The sequence below is a fragment of the Zingiber officinale genome, chromosome 7B (assembly GCF_018446385.1).
Source record: "Zingiber officinale cultivar Zhangliang chromosome 7B, Zo_v1.1, whole genome shotgun sequence".
Lineage (NCBI taxonomy): Eukaryota > Viridiplantae > Streptophyta > Magnoliopsida > Zingiberales > Zingiberaceae > Zingiber > Zingiber officinale.
Genome location: NC_055999.1, coordinates 11,203,069 through 11,221,975, shown reverse-complemented (window position 1 = coordinate 11,221,975; position 18,907 = coordinate 11,203,069). Strand labels below are relative to the sequence as shown.

General features: G+C 37.0%; 3 protein-coding genes across 3 annotated transcripts; all 3 read left to right on the top strand.

Moving 5' to 3' along the window:
- Nucleotides 1-1,124: 1,124 nt before the first annotated feature.
- On the top strand, nucleotides 1,125-7,486 carry LOC122005290 (syntaxin-61-like). The gene is made up of 8 exons (XM_042560277.1): nucleotides 1,125-1,270; nucleotides 1,764-1,878; nucleotides 4,109-4,222; nucleotides 4,433-4,546; nucleotides 4,819-5,000; nucleotides 6,160-6,250; nucleotides 6,809-6,874; nucleotides 7,134-7,486. Exons 2-8 carry the CDS (start codon nucleotides 1,825-1,827, stop codon nucleotides 7,242-7,244), a joined length of 732 nt encoding a protein of 243 aa, XP_042416211.1. The 5' UTR covers nucleotides 1,125-1,270; nucleotides 1,764-1,824; the 3' UTR covers nucleotides 7,245-7,486.
- An 897-nt stretch (nucleotides 7,487-8,383) lies between these two features.
- LOC122003565 lies at nucleotides 8,384-9,755 on the top strand. The gene has a single exon (XM_042558661.1). The coding sequence runs from the start codon at nucleotides 8,558-8,560 to the stop codon at nucleotides 9,515-9,517; it is 960 nt and encodes a 319-aa protein (XP_042414595.1). The 5' UTR covers nucleotides 8,384-8,557; the 3' UTR covers nucleotides 9,518-9,755.
- A 7,986-nt stretch (nucleotides 9,756-17,741) lies between these two features.
- On the top strand, nucleotides 17,742-18,673 carry LOC122003564 (predicted GPI-anchored protein 58). Its single transcript, XM_042558660.1, has 2 exons — nucleotides 17,742-18,298; nucleotides 18,396-18,673. Exons 1-2 carry the CDS (start codon nucleotides 17,924-17,926, stop codon nucleotides 18,501-18,503), a joined length of 483 nt encoding a protein of 160 aa, XP_042414594.1. The 5' UTR covers nucleotides 17,742-17,923; the 3' UTR covers nucleotides 18,504-18,673.
- Nucleotides 18,674-18,907: the final 234 nt, after the last annotated feature.

Genomic DNA, 18,907 nt, shown 5'->3' with positions numbered 1-18,907 from the left:
CGAAGAGAAAGGAAGGGGAAAAAAAGAACCAGCATCGGGGCAGGTCGGTACTTATAGCCGAGGAGGCGAGCAAAATGGTTGCCAATCGCCACCTTCCTCAGCCGGTAGGTGCCTTGGCGTGGTCGTCGAGGAGGCCGCGTGATGCATGGTTGGTGGGTTAACCTTATTTTAAATGTTTGTTGTGACGGCTATAATTTCGTGTAATTATCACGTGGCAAGAATTAGTTTAGCTACTCAATATCAATGCTGGTATGTTTCCTCAACTCCGCGGTGGGCCGGAGTGGGCTTAATCGAACAGTCTGTCAGGGATCGGCCGACGAAGATGGAGGTTGAAGGAGCACACACGGAGGGCATGGCCACCTCCACGAGAACACGAAAACCACGTATTGATCAGTAAATGTGACGATGATGTGCCAAATACAGAATTTGATATTGCGATACATTATTAATATTTATTTAATTATGAGCTACTTAATTGGAAAAAATAATTATTGCTAGTAGTGAAGGCTTAATCAAGGCATCAGAGCATCGCCAGTGATCTCCGCCCCTGCGACGGCAGCCATGGAGGCAGCGGATGGCAGCGGCGTCGGGCGAGGGGGCGGGGTGTGTGCGGTCTCAGCGTTGCAGTAGCTGACGAAAGATGTTGCTCTCCTGGATCGTGAAGCCGAGGCTGGAGAACATGGAAGTCCAGCAGGCAGCACCGCAGTGGTGGGTGATGACGCGGATGGCGCGGCAGCAGTCGAGGCTAAGCCGCTAAAGTACGACTCCCAGTTCAGGAAGAACAGCACGATCTCGTTGGTGCACCACCGCAGCTCCAGCAACGACTTCCAGCAATATTCTACTGGCCCACCGCTTCCGGCGAGCTCTGCGGTAAGACGCGCCGCCTCCAGTTCGGCGGCGCGGTAGACCTCCAGCGGCATAAGCATGCCGACGCGGCCGCTGCCCATGCGGCAGCTGCCCATTGCTTCAGGTCCAGCTGTCAACGCGCTTTTGACACTCCGGAGAGGAAAAATGCATGCGCTCTCTAGCTGCTTTCAAGACGGACTTGGCCACGTAGGCATTATTAGGTTCGGGTGACTCTACCTTGCGGGTTTATTTACAATCCAATAAAATCCGACCCGTAATTCTCATTCGCTGCAAGGGATCAAACCCGAGAGAGGATAGGCCCCCTCTCGCCGAGCCCAAACGCGGTGTCGTTGGAAGAGAAAGACTTGTCGGAGATCTTCTCCGCATCGGATGCTGCTGCCATCTCACGTCTACGGCGAGCAAGGTGAAGATCTCATCCCGCGCTCTGCATAAAGCTGACACTAGAAAGGAAATCTCTCTTTATTTTTTCTCCTCCCCCTTTCTCTTACTCATCCGTGACCTTGTATTCTCCCCTCCATTCAGTTCTTCGCAGATCCATGCACACATGTGCCAATCCTAGTTATTTTCCCGTCAATGCCCCTCCTCTCACCCCCTGCATCTTTATCTGATGCTCGCTCTGGGGAATTTTGGTTTTCGATTGTCGCGATCTTCTGATTTAATTTACCATCTTAGTCAGATGGCCGTTACAGAGATCTCCTATATGTTGCATTGGTATAGGAGATTTTGTTTGAGGTTTCTGTCTCAAGATCGATTATTCCAAACAGCAATTTTGGTTGCAACAAAGCTTTTGCGTATTATTAATAGTTTTTCGTTTGCTTCATGTCATATCGCAATGTGTTTTTAATCTGCATTTCATTATCATCTTCCGTTTTTTGAGATTCTTCTTGTGCGTGCAGAATAATATAGAATTGATGCACCAGTTGAGAAGAGGTGATCAGTTTCCAAGAGTGTTCTGAGATGACTCCCGCTCGAGACCCCTTTTACATTGTTAAGGAAGAAATTCAGGCATCGGTAAGTTGTTACTATTTGATTACTTTTGTTAAGAATTAAGTTTGGTTGCTTGATTAAGGTTATAATATAGTTTTAATTTTGTTTTCCCCTCCATAATTAACATAACAGATAAAGAGAATTCTGTCTGACGTTCAGATTAGTTGAGACCCCAGTGATCAGTCCATCATATGGATAAGGAAGACAATCATAATTTTGAGAGTATTTGACATCTGTAGACAACATGATTCTTAAAGGTTGGGTACAGATGCTTGATTAGGTTAAGGAACTTGCAGTTAGTTGCATGGAGATCATGTGCCGGTTGAAGCACTTTCCTTTGTGAAATATTGAGTAGGATATGCAAATCAAATAGCATAATAAATATCTTTTTGTTATCGTTTTAATTAGGGTTGCAAGGGATGCAATAGTACTATCAAACTTCTAATTTTGTTTTTGGCCAATCAAACTCATTATGGATGTGATAGTGAAGTTCTTCTGCATTTTTGATGAATTTTAGCAGAGCCATACTCTTGGACTTTTTGGGATCATGCTCATCATGAGGCATTAGTTTGAAGTTTGAAGTATAGGTTTGCTATATCTTTTTTATGAACTAATTGAAGAAATTTCAACTTTAGTAAAGTTCAGGATATCATAAATAGCTTAACTAGATTTGATCAATGAGTAATCACAGTGTTTCAAATGCTTTTAGATGCTAATTTTAGATATTTGGATCTATTGTTCAATAAGAAGTAGGCCTCTAATGAAGTTATCAGTGATAGGACAAAGAATGAGTGGTTGAAACAGATACAAGTTCTGCAGTCTTATGTGATTGTTGTATGCCCTTTAGTCTAGAAGAAAATATAAGACAGTGACACAATCTACAGCCTTATTGTATGGGTTAGTTGTTAAGAAGTGACACAACCTACAGCCCTACTGTATGGGTTAGTTGTTAAGAAGTAACAAGGTCAAAAATTAATAAATAATATCGTAGAGATGAGAGTGGTATGATGGATGTGTAGGGTTACTATATTTTTTTTTTATAAAAGAAAGAGCACATGCATGAGAATAATTTGTGGTAGCTTGAATAGACGTAAAGTTAAAGAAAATAAATTTGAAGGTGTATAGGGTATCGGTATACCAAATGACAATTGGTTTAATTGATTCGAATATTATAGAGAGAATATCCTTGTGTAGATCTTGGGAATAAAATCCATGTAGTAAGTCCAAATACAGGAGCAAACATGGGATGTGGAGGATATCATTCATTTGTCAAATGCTAGGTTGAGTTTTGACTTTTGAGTACATATTTACAAATTCTTTGTTCTGAACCATTGTTCCCAGATTGCAACCTATTGAGTGACCAGATGCGTCTTCTATGCTTCAAAAGTTATGTTCGAAGTAGTAGGGTAATAAGGCTCAGGGCAGTTAGTGATTACTCTATATTTTGTTACTAAGATATTTCCTTAGAGTAGTATCTTGATATATACAAATAAGTTGAAAATTTGTTTCAGTGAGGACCAACAGGGATAGAATCTTGTGTCAAGTAATTTTTCCAGATTGAATTAATACCGCCTTATACTGGATACAAATCATGATAGCATTGCCCAATGATATGATTGGTGCCCGGTTGTGCTGACGAATAAGCGGTAACTCAGCTCTCACTTCAATCTAATAAGTGACAGAGAAATGAGACTGTCGAAAGGCAATCCAATGAGAAATATGAAGTGGATAACAAATGGAAAATTCAATAAGAAAATGTAAGTGTGTAATTGAATAAGAAACACAGAGAAGAGAACAATAGAGATAGAAAGACATTAATGAAACCAGAGGGAGATGAACTGGGTGGCAACAATTGGATCATCTAAAAGACTGGTATCATCACTAAACCTAGATTTGAAATTTGTGTCATGTTTTAGAAAGAAAATAGAACCTTGATTAAAGTTGATTGGTTCCAAAATATCTATAACATAATAAGGCTTGCATGAAAACGAATTTTATTATTGCAACGATAGTTGTCATGTTTTTTTTCTGAGCATGAAGCTTCTTTATTCTTTTAAAAGAATATGACCTTTGTTTGACATTCTACTCGTTACATGGAAAAGATATATCAATGTACATTTCTTTACCAGCCCTGAGTAATTTTTTTGACAAAATATGTAGGTTAAATTCTATGGCACATTGCAAAAACTTTCTATAACCAACTTTTACGAAATTTTCCTGAATCATTTCATCTAGATCTGTTCTCTTTTTGCAGATCGATAAGTTGCAATCTACTTTTAAGCAATGGGAACAAGCACCATTAGATATTGGCGAGCGTGTACATCTTACCAAAGAGCTCCTTTCCAGTTGTGAAAGCATTGAGTGGCAGGTCTGTATGGGCAAGAATGCACTTATAAAGTGATTTCTTACGATAATAAAACATATGGACAATAAAAGAAAAATTATGTAAAAAAGGGGGAAATTGTTATTTTTTCAGGCAGTAAATGTGTGTTTCCAATTTATATTATTTTATATGCTTCTTAATTGGCCAATTTTTATTTTCACTTATAGTTTGACATTTTTTTTTTTTTTTGAAAAGGTTGATGAATTGGACAAGGCAATTGCAGTTGCTGTGAAGGATCCAGCTCGTTACAGTCTTGATGTGATTGAACTTGAAAGACGTAGAAAGTGGACCACCACTTCTCGTCATCAGGCATGGACATGTTCTCTCTTCTAGTCTTCTACTTTAACATGTTGAACTAAGCTCACTTTCATCATTCTTTGTCTATCTTGAAGGCTGCTTCCATTTACTGTGTTTCAGTTTGAGATCTTGTTGTATCTATATTTTTAACATCTTAGTTATGTAGTCTTGACTATACAATCACTGTCATGTTTATTCCTGAATTTTATATTCAAAGAAACTAACGAATTTAATCATTATCTTGGTTCTAACTATATTGACTAATGGATTTAGTTCTTATGTAGGTTTTTAACATCAGGAGAACAGTGCAAGCTGAAAGCAAGGGCTCACTTGCTCCTAATCTAAATGGTGCTCACCATGAATTAATGAGGCATCCAAATGATTACAATTCCAAGGCAGGGAGATCAGATTCTGACACCGATGACTTCATATCTTCAGAATCAGATAGGCAGCTACTTTTAATGAAGTAATATTTTCACTTAAATCTGTCTGCTTTCTGAGAGGTTATCTAGATGTCGATTAGTCAAAGGCTTAATTTTGTATTTCTTTTCGGGTAAATCATATGCACCGCCTTTTGAGTTGGAAGGTATTTTATGTACCCCATTTGATTTAGATGAGGAACTAAAATAGTGTTTTTTGGAATTAGAGGGGCTACACTGCATACTCGAAACGACCAGTTATGTAGATATAATTCACCCTTTTTGGATTCCCCCACCCCTCCTAAAGTTTAGGCATAGAATGATATGTAGCTGGTTCTACAAGTTCACATCTGTCTTACCATGTGTTGTGTTCTTTATGAATTTTTAACCTTTATATTATTTTTTACCCAATATGGTTTTGTATTCCAAGAAGATGCCAAAGTCTTATAAGATAGCTGTCCTTGTGTGGCTTCCTATTTAGTTTCACATGGTGAGTTACGGACTAATATAAATTTATAAATGTGAAGTGGCTTAGATTTAAGTATCTTGGACTAATGGTTGAATTTGACAATGTTAGTTTTTTCATCTAAGTCGGTTGTGACAATTGGGATCAGAGCGGACCTAATCGTAAGCATGATGAGGTGTTGAAGAGGCTTACCTGCATAATGATATTGCCACCATTAGGCTTCATGTGCCACTGATCAGGATGATTCTCAGCTATGAGTTGGACTTAGGTTTTGACACAGTGCAAGCCTTGAGTAGGGATATCACAATACTCCAGTTTTTTCCCACATTGTGAGTTGTGAGCTAATAAAAAAAATATATAATTTTAAATAAATGAGTTATAATTAACAAGTTGATGGGTGAATTCTCCCATCTCAATGGGGCATGACACGTAGTCCTTGAGTAATTACCCTTTAATGTTCATGTGAAGTTGTACTATATTTTTCAAGGGCTTGGGAAGATGCTGCAGAAAAAAAGATGCTGCAAGCACAGTTATTCACATGGTTGCTATTTTTTCTAAGACTGAGCATTGGCTGCATAAATATGACATAGAGATTGCTGGAGTCATTTTAAAGATGATTTAGGATCCACCTTGACATCGTTGTCTTTTGAATTTTGCTTTTTTAGTAATTTTCAATTGGTATTATTAAGCAAATAATATTTATTTCATGACAACATAGATGATTCCAAGTTATCCTTCAGGCAACAGGATGAGGAGCTTGATGAACTCAGTGCTAGTGTTCAGAGGATAGGTGGCATCGGCCTTACTATACATGATGAACTAGTTGGACAGGTAAGGTTGAAATGATATTATGCTGCCCTGTCCTATGATGATAGAGAATGAGTTTATAGAACACTTCCCAACCAATTTGATAAAGCTTACTGGATGTCATTAACTCGTCCTCTAAGAAATAAAATTTCTTTTATCCAATATTAGGATAGAAGCCTAGAAAAACAATCTATGTTCATTTACAGAAGATGTTTTTTTAATCTAGTTAGGCTTGTTTCATTAGGTTTAATTTAGTGCAATTATTTGAAACATAATTTTTTATGTTCTCATTGCGTAATCGTTGGAAGAAGGGATGGACTTTGTGTTGCATAGGTCCATTTGTAAATGAACACAACATGGGAAAAGAAAACATGTATTACTAGTCATGATATGATTTTGCAGCATGACGTGGTAGAAACATTCTCTAGAACTAGAAGAAATTCTACTGACATAAAAGATTAACTTGCTTCTGATGAGATAATAAATGTCCTTTGCTGTTCTATCATCCTCATCTGATTCCTAACAGATTCCAACAAATGATTTCCATTATTGTTAAATTCCATAATTCCATCTGTGATGTAGGAAAGGATTTTGGATGATTTGAGTTTGGAGATGGAGACCACATCGAACAGGCTCGACTTTGTTCAGGTTAGCATTTCAGAACTTGTTGGATTGCTTTATAATTTGCAAACTTTTCTCTGATGATTGGGCCTTCATTTAGTATATTGTAATGCGTAGAATTCTTGGTGCCTTTACGACTGAAACCATAGCTACTTTTACTTCTGATATAAACAAACCTTTGTATTTCAATATGATAGAGCTTTTACTGTCACTGAAAGGTGGATTTTATTCATCCTTTAGCTTTTCATATGAGACCCCTAATGTAGTGCACCTTTTTCCGATGCAGAAAAAAGTTGCTGTGGTGATGAAGAAGGCTGGTGCGAAGGGTCAATTCATGATGATAGGGTTTTTGATTGTGCTCTTCATCATTCTTTTTGTGTTGGTGTTTTTCACATAGTAGACATACAGATGCAGCCACCATTACCATTGGTTTCCCTTGTTGCACGGACGAGTTTGACAAATCGAAATGGCAGTCGCACTTATCCTCCAGAATTTGTTTCAAAACAAACTGCAAAAGGTTGTTTCTCTCGGTTGTCGTCGACGGTAGATTTATATAGTCATGTATATTTGCGTTCTCTATTTTATTTCATACATGAGTTTGAGACTATTACTGCAATCATTCTGGCTTTATCTCGTTAATATGTCACTGGCATCTTCATCTACCATGTGCGGTGTGATAGAAAACTAAGACCTCGACCCATGGATATGATTCATTTAGAAAGTTCATACTGCACCGTGGATCAATATCTCAAACTCGGAACCAACAAAGTTTCTCCAATTTCATGAAAAATTGTAATTTATTGTTAACCAGTAAATAGTTGATATATATATATATATATATATATATATATATATATATATATATATAGTTAGTTAGTTAGTTAGTTAGTTAGTTAATTTTATTATGCTGTCCATCTTAATTACACGTCCCGTGAATATTTAGGTGGCATTTGGTTTTCTCCTAGGAATTGGAATGGGAATGAATATCATAGTATTAGTCGGAATGAACTTAAATTTTCTTTTTTACCTTTAGAGGAAAATAAGAGAAAAAATTAGATGGAAGATAAAGTTGAATGTGAGAGAAACATATGATGAGAGAGAAAGTGTGATGAGAGAGAACGTGTGATGGGGAAAAATGAAGAGAGAGAAACTGTGATGAGAGAAAATGAGGAGAAAGAGCGTGATAGAAGAAATTGAGAAGAGAAAAAGTATGATGAGAGAGAACGTGTGTTGAGAGAGAAAGAGTGAAGGGAAAAAATGAAGAGAGAGAAAATGTGATGAGAGAAAATGAGAGATTAAGAGCATCCAGAGTGGGAACTCTTTCCGAGCTCCCACTGTGACGTGGACTTGGCGAAAAACCTCCCTCCCATAGTGGAGGGAGGTTTTTTGATTAAAACGAAGAAGCGGCTCCGCGGCGGAGCCGCTTCTTCGTCTTTTCATTTTTTTTTTTAATAATTAAAAAAAAAACAAAAAACCTGGTAATTAAAGTCTGCTTCTCATTTCAATGAGAACAACCGTTGTATGCCGTAGAGCAACGACTAATTTTTAGCCGTTGTTCAACGGTTATAATTAAATTTTTTTAATTTATTTTTTTTATAAATACATGATCGATTTCATATTTTTCATTCATCTCCTTGTTACCTTTGCTTTCGATTTCTTTTCTTAATTCTCTATATTTTTCAACCACAAAAATATCTTGATTTATTTCAAATGACTCAAAATCCAGATCGATCTATGCTCCAGGAATTCTGGAGAAATGAATTGGCGGAAGATGTGGAGGATATAGATGAACGAAGAATGCTCCAACTATATGAGCAGCGACAAACGGTACGTCAAAGAGCTCAAAGTTCTTCCGGTAGAACACAGAGAAGAAGGTATTTGAATCGGGATCGTGAAGTTGGACATGCTCGTCTTTTCAATGATTACTTTTCTGATGATTCGGTATATCCTGATGACATATTTCGACGTCGATTTCGATTGAAAAAAGAGTTATTCCTTCGTATAGTTGATGCCGTGAAAAATCATTCCGAATATTTTCAATGGAAGGTCGATGCAGCGGGGAAAAAAGGTTTGTCACCACTTCAGAAATGCACAACGGCTATTCGTCAATTGGCGTATGGAGCCCCTGCTGATCATTATGATGAGTATCTACGAATTGCTGAAACAACTGACATCCAATGTTTATTCAACTTTTGCCAATGTGTAATTGAAGTGTTTGGGGCCCAATATTTAAGAAGACCTAATACTGCTGATATCCAACACTTGCTTGAAATGTATGAGCAGAGACATGGTTTCCCTGGCATGTTGGACAGTCTTGATTGTATGCATTGGCAATGGAAAAATTGCCCCGTTGCTTGGAAAGGTCAGTTTACTCGAGGAGATCATGGCGTCCCAACAATTGTGCTCGAAGTCGTTGCATCTTCGGACTTGTGGATATGGCATGCCTTTTTTGGGATTGCAGGGTCACGCAATGATATCAATGTGCTTAATGAATCACCGTTATTCAACGGCGTCTTACAAGGGAATGCACCCGAGGTTAATTTCACGATTAATAATACACAATATACAAAAGGATACTATCTGACCGATGGGATCTATCCAGAATGGGCTACTTTCGTCAAGAGCTTTCCATGTCCCCAGGATCCCAAAAGAAAAATATTTAAGGAATGACAGGAGGCTGCGAGAAAGGATGTCGAGAGGGCATTTGGGGTGCTCCAATCACGATGAGCAATGATAAAAGGTCCAGGACGATTTTGGTACAAGGATAATTTGAAAGACATTATGTATACCTGTATTATTTTGCACAATATGATTATTGAGAATGAGGGAGATGCAGTAGTCAATTGGTCGGACGATGAAGGAGATTCTCAATCACAAATATTTCAAGGCTCCACTCAAGAATTCCAAGCATATATCCGTAGAAATTACGAGCTACGTGATAATCAGCTACATCATCAACTTTGAGCTGACTTAGTCAAGTATATCTGGGCACGCTATAATTGTAATCAGTGAAAAAATAATTTATTAATTGTGATATATGTATTGTGATATTTATGTAATTTTTTTAATTATGAAAGTTATTTTATGTTAGTAATTTATGAATTTAAATTTTATTAAAATTTAATTATATAAAATGTAAATATGAAGAAGAGATAATGAAATATATATAATGAAAAGTGTGGGACCCGTGAAGAAGTTGTTGAGAGGTTTTTTGATAGTGGAAAGAGGTATGGGGTTTTTAACTTTTGATGTGGCGCAGACGTGGCAACGAAGGAGCTCACAGTGGGTTTTAACCACTATGGATGCTCTAAGAAGAGAAAGTATGATGAGAAAATGTGACGAGAGAGAAAGTGTGATGGGAAAAAAATTGAAGAGAGGGAAAGTGTGATGAGAGAAAATGAGGAGAGAGTGTGTGATGGAAGAGAATGAAGAGAGAGAAAGTGTGATGAGGGAAAATATGGAGAGAGAGAGTATGGTAAGAGAGATTGAGGAGAGAGAAAGCATGATGAAAAAATGAGGAGAGAATGAAGAGAGAAAAAATAATGAGAGAATGTGTGTGTGATGAGAGAGAATACTCAAAATAATGGGTACATGTTTAACCTAGGGTTTTGGTGAGATGCTCAAAAACTAGTCCTATGGGTACATACTTTCTAAGGATTTTGAACTAGGCTAAGGCTAAAAATATTTTTAAAAATCTAAAAATAGGAAAGTTTTGAAAATGATACATGTTTAACCTATAATTTGAGAACAATCAGTTTGAAAATATTTTTAAAATTCGAAACTCCTAGTCTATTAGGCACATTCCTAGTTTTCTACGCAAATTACTAAATTCACTTTCAGGGAGTGGTTTAGTGAATATGTCAGCTAAGTTTGACTTGGACTCAATGTATTTGAGCTCAATGTCACCCTTAGTAACATGATCCCTGATAAAGTGGTGCCTGATTTCAATGTGTTTGGTTCGTGAATGATGCACTGGATTTTTTGTTAAATTGATTGAGCTAATATTGTCAATTAAAACTTTTACATTTGTGATTTCCTTGATTTTTAACGTAATTTTATTATATATTCTGTAACCCCTACTGTTTAGAGAATATCTTACAAAAATTCCATTTTCTACTTTAGAGGTAAATTTTCCTAAATGTTCTCTAGTATTTAAGATGTAGGCTGGACACCCAAATACTTTAAAATATTTTATGTTGGGTTGTTTGTTATAAAATATTTCAAAGAAGGTTTTATTATGTCTTTTATTTAATGTTGTTCTATTTTGCACATAGTAGGCTGTACTAACAGCTTCTGCCCAAAAATATTTAGGTAAGTTATATTCATTTAACATAGTTCTAGAGGCTTCTAGTAAAGTTCTATTTTTTCTTTCTACAATTCCATTTTGTTGGGGGGTTTTAGGACACGAATATTCGTGAGGGTAGCCATTCTCAAGACAGAACTTGTTAAAATTATGATTTTTAAATTCTCCCCCATTGTCACTCCTAATTCTTTTAATTTTATGATCTTTTCCGTTTTCAATTTGTTTGCAAAAGTTTGTAAAGATTTCAAAAGTTTCGTCTTTATGTTTTAAGAATTTTACCCAAGTAAACCTAGAATAATTATCTATTATTACTAAACAGTATAAGTTTCCATTTATGGATTTGACTCCATGGGAGTCAAAAAGGTCTAAATGTAGAAGTTCTAATATTGAGTTGGTTTGTGGCTGATTGGTTGGTTTGTGAGTGGCTTTTGTTTGTTTACCTTGTTGACAAGCATTACATATGGTTGAATCTAGGTTAGGTAATTTTGGTAAGCCTCTCACTAGTCCATTTAATTTACTTATATTTCTAAAGTTGGTGTGAGACATTCTCCTATGTCATAACCAAATTTCTTCTTTTTGTGTTAAATAACACTTAATCGAAGAAGTGGTTAAGTTGATAGCATAGATGTTGTCTTTTCTAAAACCTTCTAAGCTTATAGTAGGATTATCTAGATGTTTGATTAAACATTCTGTGGATAGAAATTTAACCTTATACCTAGTATCACACAATTGACTTATACTCAGGAGATTGTATTTAAAATTCTCGACAAGTAGAACATTTGTAATTATAAAATCTATTTTTAATTCAATATTACCTATCCCAATTACCTTGAGTTTGCCGTTGTTTCCAAAGGCACTGTTCCTAAGCTTTTGTAAGTGAGTTGAGTGAACTTGATGTAATCTCCAGTCATGTGTTTGGAGCAACCACTGTCCAAAATCCACTTGATTTCTTACAATGAGTAGAAATTAAAGTTAGTCTTCTAAAATTATAAATTTTTAAAGTTAAATTAATTTTTAAAATAATTTTTAAAGTTAATTTAATTTTTAAAGTTAATTTAATAAAAATAATTTTTTTAAAAATTTAATTTTTAAAGTTAAAATAATTTTTTAAAGTTAATTTAATTTTTTAAAGATAATTTTTAAAGTTAAGTTAATTTTTAAAATAATTTTTAAAGTTAAAATAATTTTTAAAGTTAATTTAATTTTAAAAATAATTTTTAAAGTTAATTTATTTTTTTTAAAATAATTTTTAAAGTTAAAATAATTTTTAAGGTTAATTTAATTTTTAAAGTTAAAATAATAATTTTCAAAATAATTTTTAAAGTTAAAATAATTTTTAAAATAATTTTTAAAGTTAAAATAATTTTTTAAAATAATTTTTAAAGTTAAAATAATTTTTTAAAATAATTTTTAAGGTTAATTTAATTTTTAAAATAATTTTTAAAGTTAAAATATTTTTTAAAACAATTTTTAAAGTTAAAATAATTTTTAAAATAATTTTTAAATTTAAAATAATTTTTCAAGTTAATTTAATAAAAATAGTTTTTTTTTAAATTTAATTTTTAAAGTTAAAATAATTTTTAAAGTTAAAATAATTTTTAAATTTAAAATAATTTTTAAATAATTTTTCAAGTTAATTTAATTTTTAAAGTTAATTTAATTTTTTAAAATAATTTTAAAATTAATTTAATTTTTAAAGTTAATTTAATTTTTAAAGTTAATTTAATTTTTAAAATAATTTTTAAACTTAAAATAGTTAATTTAATTTTAATTAAATTTAACTTAATTTGAAATTTAATTTTAATTTGAAATTTGAAATTTAATTTTAATTAATTTTAATTTAATTTGAAAATTAATTAATTTAATCCTTATTCATCTCACCCGATCTAGATTATCAATCAGGGTATGCTATAATTTTGTGAGATGAATTAGATTTAATTATAGAGTTTGGTTTAACTTGTGTTAGATTTAGGTTTAGCTTTGGTCTCTACAAATAGGCATTCTTCGGATAAACTTTTAAACTTGGTGAGTCACTTCACGTCATTAGAAGTAACCAACCTTTCGAGGTTTTCCGAATAGTCCTATCCACGGAGCTTAGTACTAAATCTTGGTCTAACTAGTTAGGATCTGTTTAAAGGTAGCTTCGGTCGGTTTCACTTGGCCAAATGCACCAGATTGAAGCCATATCTTTCTAGACATGCGATGCCCAAGCTTCCCCAACGTACTATCATCAAAAAACTTCACCAGTACCATAATTCAAGTTAAACTGAGTCCCTTTTTAACTAATCTTAATTACCCTGTCGGGTTAGTTTATTTGGATTACCCTGTCGAGTAAGTTAGTTTTGGAGGTGCCAGCTATTCTGGAGCCTCCCCCTGAATTATTGACCCTTAATTTAAATTTTCGTTTTAGGTTTGTGTCTATTTCTTTTATAGTTATAATTAACTTGGTGATAATTTATATTTTGTTGAGTTTTAAAATGTTTAAATTTTGATTTAGGTTTGTATTTTGATTTTTGATTTGGTTTATTCGAGTTTATATAATATATTTTTTCTTTGAGTATATAATATTGATTAAGTCCTACTTGCGTGGTCAAACACGCTTTCGGAACCCAAGCTTGATTAGTTGATTTGTATTGAGTTATTAATGATTTAAAAGTTTTATTTGAGTTCGACTTGTATCCGAGTCCGGTTTTATTATAACACGCCTTTTGATTATTCAGGATTAAGTCTAGATTTTTTGATCTTGTAGTGAATTTTTCTGGCATTTCTTTTAACTTGTTAATTTCTGATTTTAATGATGAATTCTCCTCAAGTGTTAGATCTTGAGTTGGATTTGAATTTTTTATTTGTTCCTTGAGGTCTTGATTTTTCTCAAGGAGTGATTTGTTTTCATTTTCTATTTTAACTAATTTACTATTTAAGTAGGAAATTATTTTTAAAAAAAAATTGTTTAAATTAAAATATACCTCATCCGGGCCTTCGGAAATGAGTACGGACTCGTGGCTCGATTCGGGTTCGGACCCGTCTTTCGATTCATCTCCCGATTCGTCTTCCGTTTCAGTTTCGCGGGCCATCAGCGCGAGGTGGCTCTGGTTTTTCTGCTCTTCTACCTCCGATTCGTCCGAGGAGTCATCCCACGTTGCTTTGAGGGCCTTCTTTTTGGTCGGCTTCGGTTTGTCGAACTTCAGTCTTGGGCATTCGCTCTTGTAGTGCCCCTTTTTATTGCATCCGAAGCAAGTCACGTTCTTTTGTTCCGCGGGAGAGCTGATCTTTTGAAGGTCCTTCTTGCTGAAGCTTCTTTTTCTCCTAGTGAACATTTTTCTTACCAAGTTCACCAGGTATTCTTCATCTTCGGAATCTTGATCGAAATCTTCTTCAGATTCAGACTTGCTCTTCTTTTCCTTGGAGGAGCCTGCAAATAAAGAAACACCTTTCTCGGCTCCAGCATTAGTTTGTTCATGCAGTTCTAACTCACAAAAAAGCTCGTCTAACTTTAATTTAGATAAGTTTTTAGAAATTTTGTAGGCATCTACGATCGATGCCCACAAACTATTACGTGGAAAAGCATTTAGTGCGTACCTTATTAAATCTCTGTTTTCCATCTGGTGACCTATCGCGTGGAGTCCGTTGAGGATGTCCTTGATCCTCGCGTGCAGTTGACTTGCCGTTTCCCCTTCCTACATTTTTATATTAAATATTTTATTTAAAAGTAAGTCTCTTTTTGTTACCTTTGCGTCGCTCGTTCCTTCATGCAGCTTGATCAATTTGTCCCATAATTCTTTAGCGTTCTGATGCGGTCCGACCCGGTTCAGCTCTTCTCTTGTTAGACCGCAGTGTAGCATGTTGATTGCTTTGTTTTCCGTGGACGCCTTTTTCCTCATGTCCGGAGTCCACTGTTCCGTGTCTAGTGGATTTCCGGAGTTGTCGGCTGGAGCTCGGTAGGCCTTTATGACGCTGAACCATTGATCGTAGTCCGTCTTTAGGTACACCTCCATTCTTTTCTTCCAGTACGAGAAGTCATCCCCGTTGAATAGAGGAGGACGTACTATGCTGAAGCCTTCTAGTTGAGACATCCTGCACACAAGTAAACAACGACAGAAAAATATCCCAAGACTTGGTCTTGGATTAGTAGTGCGGGAAAAATTAATAGAAGTATTTAAATTGGTGTTGCACCAATTTAGATTTAATTGCAACGAATTTTTTTTTTCCAAAACAGGTAGTAATAATACCAGATTGGAATTAAGCGTAAATACGAAAAACCGAAAAAAATAAAGGTTAATTTTTCACCCTTGTCTGATTGGTGGTTGCACCAAATCAGAGCGGCACCTGCTCTGATACCACTTGTTGGATCGTGAAACGTCGATAGAGGGGGGGTGAATATCGATTCGAAAAACAGTTTTAAAGAGAGTTAAGCGCAGCGGAATAAAAGAAACAATAAACAAGTGAACACGGTGTTTTTTACTTCGTTCGGAGCCTGTGACGACTCCTACTCGAAGGCCCGTACTCCGTGAGTACTTTCGTTGGGCAATTTACTAGCAATTCGGAATGATAAGTACAAAGGTAGTACAAGAAATGCTAATAAACAGTAACACAAAGCTATACCGACAGAAGGAAAGCTACAAAGAAAAGATCGCGTTGTCGGAGCTTCGTTAGCGTCGTCGGAGCACAGAGCAGCAGAGCAAGCAGTCTAAGAGTTTTTTATTAATGCTAAAGCTCCACCCCTGGGGCTTCTTTTATATGCTACTCCGGGCGCCTGGATCCCTTCCGGGCGCCCTGGTGCGACGTGGCAGGTCTAATCAGCGAACTCCACGTGACGACGACTCGGCTTGGATAAAATTCACCTCCGGGCGCCCGGACCCCTCTTCTCCAGAAAGTCCTTCTCCTGCAAGAAAAGGTTAGTCCGAGGCAAATATAAACTGCAACACAGATTGTTAGCACAGTTTTATAGATAAGCAAATTGAGTATGAATTAGCAAAAAGAGTATGACTTAGATTCAGTCTTTCCGAGACCGGAATCTAGTCACGATCTCGACTTAGATATCCGAAATGGATCTAAGCCGGATCGACGCCTAATGTTCCCTTCCCAGGAACGCGTCCTCGCAGTCACTCCCCTCCAGTGACTTACCTCACTTACCTGTCAGACGTCCGGTCAGCCCGTCGACCCGTCTGGACTTCGTGCCAGCTATCCGGTCAGCCCGTCGACCTAGCTGGACTTTGTGCCTAAGCGTCCGGTCAGCCCGTCGACCCGCTTGGACTTCGTGCCAGCTATCCGGTCAGTCCGTCGACCTAGCTGGGCTTCGTGCCAGACATCCGGTCAACCCGTCGACCTGTCTGAACTTCTCTTGCACACTCGATCAGAGTGTTAGACAACAACAAACTAACTTAACCTGATTTGTCATTCATCAAAACCTGGGTTAAATCGTTAGTGCTAACCGCACCAACAATATCAACTAGATTTTATTTTGTAATTGTAATTTAGGGATTTATAGTATTAAGCAGAAAAACATAAGATGATGAATATTAAAATTATATAGAGAGAGGAAATTTACTTTGCATACTCATAGGTGATAGGTCATTGAAAGTAAATCCAGACATTTGGAAGTTTGTCCAAACGGTTTGATTCACTTTTGTGGATCGAGATATCTGGATGAATTTTTGGATGTCTAGATTTACACTCAGTCGTCCATGAGTATGCAGGATAAGGGTTACAAAGTATGCTCTGTTGTGGACCTTTCGTTGCGCAACTATGCGCGACATTGATCCTAGCGTCTAGATTCATTTAGTCGGTTTTTTTTTATTTTATTTTGGAATATATTATATATATTTAGGGTTTAAGATTTTAGAAGTTGAGTTGTAATGCATTTGAGTCAATAAGATTTTTACTTTAGAGTTCATATTTTCCTTTTGAATTATTGTGTTCAGGATTATAAATTTTAAATCTTCACAGGATATATTATATGTATTTAGGGTTTAAGATTTTAAAATTTAAGGATGAAATTATAATATCTTTAAACTAATAAAATTTTCTTTCTTAAGTTATAATGTTATAATGTTCAGAATTAAAAATTTTAGATGTTTAGGGGATATATTGTTCATCTTTAAAGAAATGTTAATTTAAAAAAAATAAAAATTGAATCCTAAGGTCCGGATTGAATCCAGGCACCGGATCGTTACGGCGGGCATAGGCGTGCGGCATTTTATCTGCAGTAGAACACTCCGATATATATATAATGAATTTTATCCATACCGTGATCGCAGCATCGGCGAATCTCTTGCTCGCTCTACGTTACTTTACTTTCTCCGACCTCGAGTCATAAAGCTCGCCTTTCGGGCCCGATTTAATACTTTGGCCCGAGGAAAGGCACCTCGAACTCACTGCCCTACACACGGAAATGGACGCCCCCTTCACTCCACACGAATACAAACAAACACCCTACTATCTCGCACGCCTTCCTGTGCCAGTCCTCACCTTTTGGCTATGCAGTCAAACCGGGATCGATCTCTCCGAATTATTAGACTAATTAAATGAATGATTAAAGTAATCATTGCGCAATTAGTCTGTCCTTTTGGCCCTTTCCAACCTTTTCCTCTCCATCGAAATTCTACCACAGAGAGCAGCTCGGTTATCGAAGCCTCCCGTGCCCTGGCCCCTCTCCTCGCCTGTCCTGTTCCCCACTGAAGCTGCCTCACTGTAAAGTCTGGTGCCGTGCCACTAAAGCGCTGCTCTCGCTTCAAATTAAGCTTCGGTTGCTCTGTCGACGCACAGTCCACAGAATGGAGCTCATTGCCGCCGTTCCCTACCTTCTCTTCCTCCTCTTTCAAGCCTCTCAAGCAGCCGACGTTGTGCTGGCCCCAGAATCCTCGCCGGACTTCCCGTCATTCCCTGCTCCGGCGCCCACTTCCGGAGCCGACGTCGCGGCGCCTCCTGTGCTAAGGGCTCCGACGACCTCCGGCCCTGCTCCGACGCCGTGGGTGGACTCGGGGCCTTTGGAGCCCAAGGAAAAATCGACCCCGGCGAGCGCTCCTTCGTCGGAGACGGGAGGCTCGATCCCGTTCATCAGCAGCAGCCCGGCGGTGCCACTTCCGGTGGGAGAGACCGATACGGCCACCATCCTGCCATTCCCGACGCCGGGTTCGCAGAACCGGCCGGTGCGTGCGCAACTTTGCTCTCCTTTTTTTTTTTTTTTTTGTTCGTAAAGTAAAGACGACGACGATGATGATTGAGAGGTTAAATTGCGTTGGGCAGGCGGTGGGGATGGCGTCGTCGTGCGAGGCAGTGGGCGTGCCGTCGCTGATGCTGTCCATCATTCCCGCCTTTGCTTCGCTTTGCCTTGCCCTCGTGGTCGTGGGCTGACGCCGACTCCTCCGGCCGCTTTTCGTAGCGCATGAGCAAAGCAGGAACTTGTGTAGTTTCTTTTTATTTTATTTTATTTTATTTTTTTCCTCCTTTTAAATCTCCTTTTTTGTTGCTTTTATTCTGCTTTATTGGTGCGACTGGAATTATTCAAAGCTACTTCTGCTTTAGTTCTTCCTAGTTCCTACAAAGTTGGATTAATCACAGTCGTTCTGCAGTATCGTCGCCGTAATTACTTGGACCACTTGATCGGAGAGAAAATGCCATAGTTTTTTGTGGCATTTCAGCCATTTCCAACAGTTAAGCTACCAATTTTTGTATGCAGTCGTGTGCCAGTAATCAAAAATCATATGAAATTGATCTAAAATCAACCGAATTGATAAAGATCCATGTTCGCCTACATA

Coding starts and splice junctions, on each gene's coding strand:
- LOC122003564 (XM_042558660.1), top strand. CDS start 17,924: ATGGAGCTCATTGCCGCCGTTCCCTACCTTCTCTTCCTCCTCTTTCAA. Junction 18,299..18,395: donor CGGGTTCGCAGAACCGGCCG/GTGCGTGCGCAA, acceptor TGCGTTGGGCAG/GCGGTGGGGATGGCGTCGTC.
- LOC122003565 (XM_042558661.1), top strand. CDS start 8,558: ATGACTCAAAATCCAGATCGATCTATGCTCCAGGAATTCTGGAGAAAT.
- LOC122005290 (XM_042560277.1), top strand. CDS start 1,825: ATGACTCCCGCTCGAGACCCCTTTTACATTGTTAAGGAAGAAATTCAG. Junction 1,879..4,108: donor AGGAAGAAATTCAGGCATCG/GTAAGTTGTTAC, acceptor CTCTTTTTGCAG/ATCGATAAGTTGCAATCTAC. Junction 4,223..4,432: donor GTGAAAGCATTGAGTGGCAG/GTCTGTATGGGC, acceptor TTTTTTGAAAAG/GTTGATGAATTGGACAAGGC.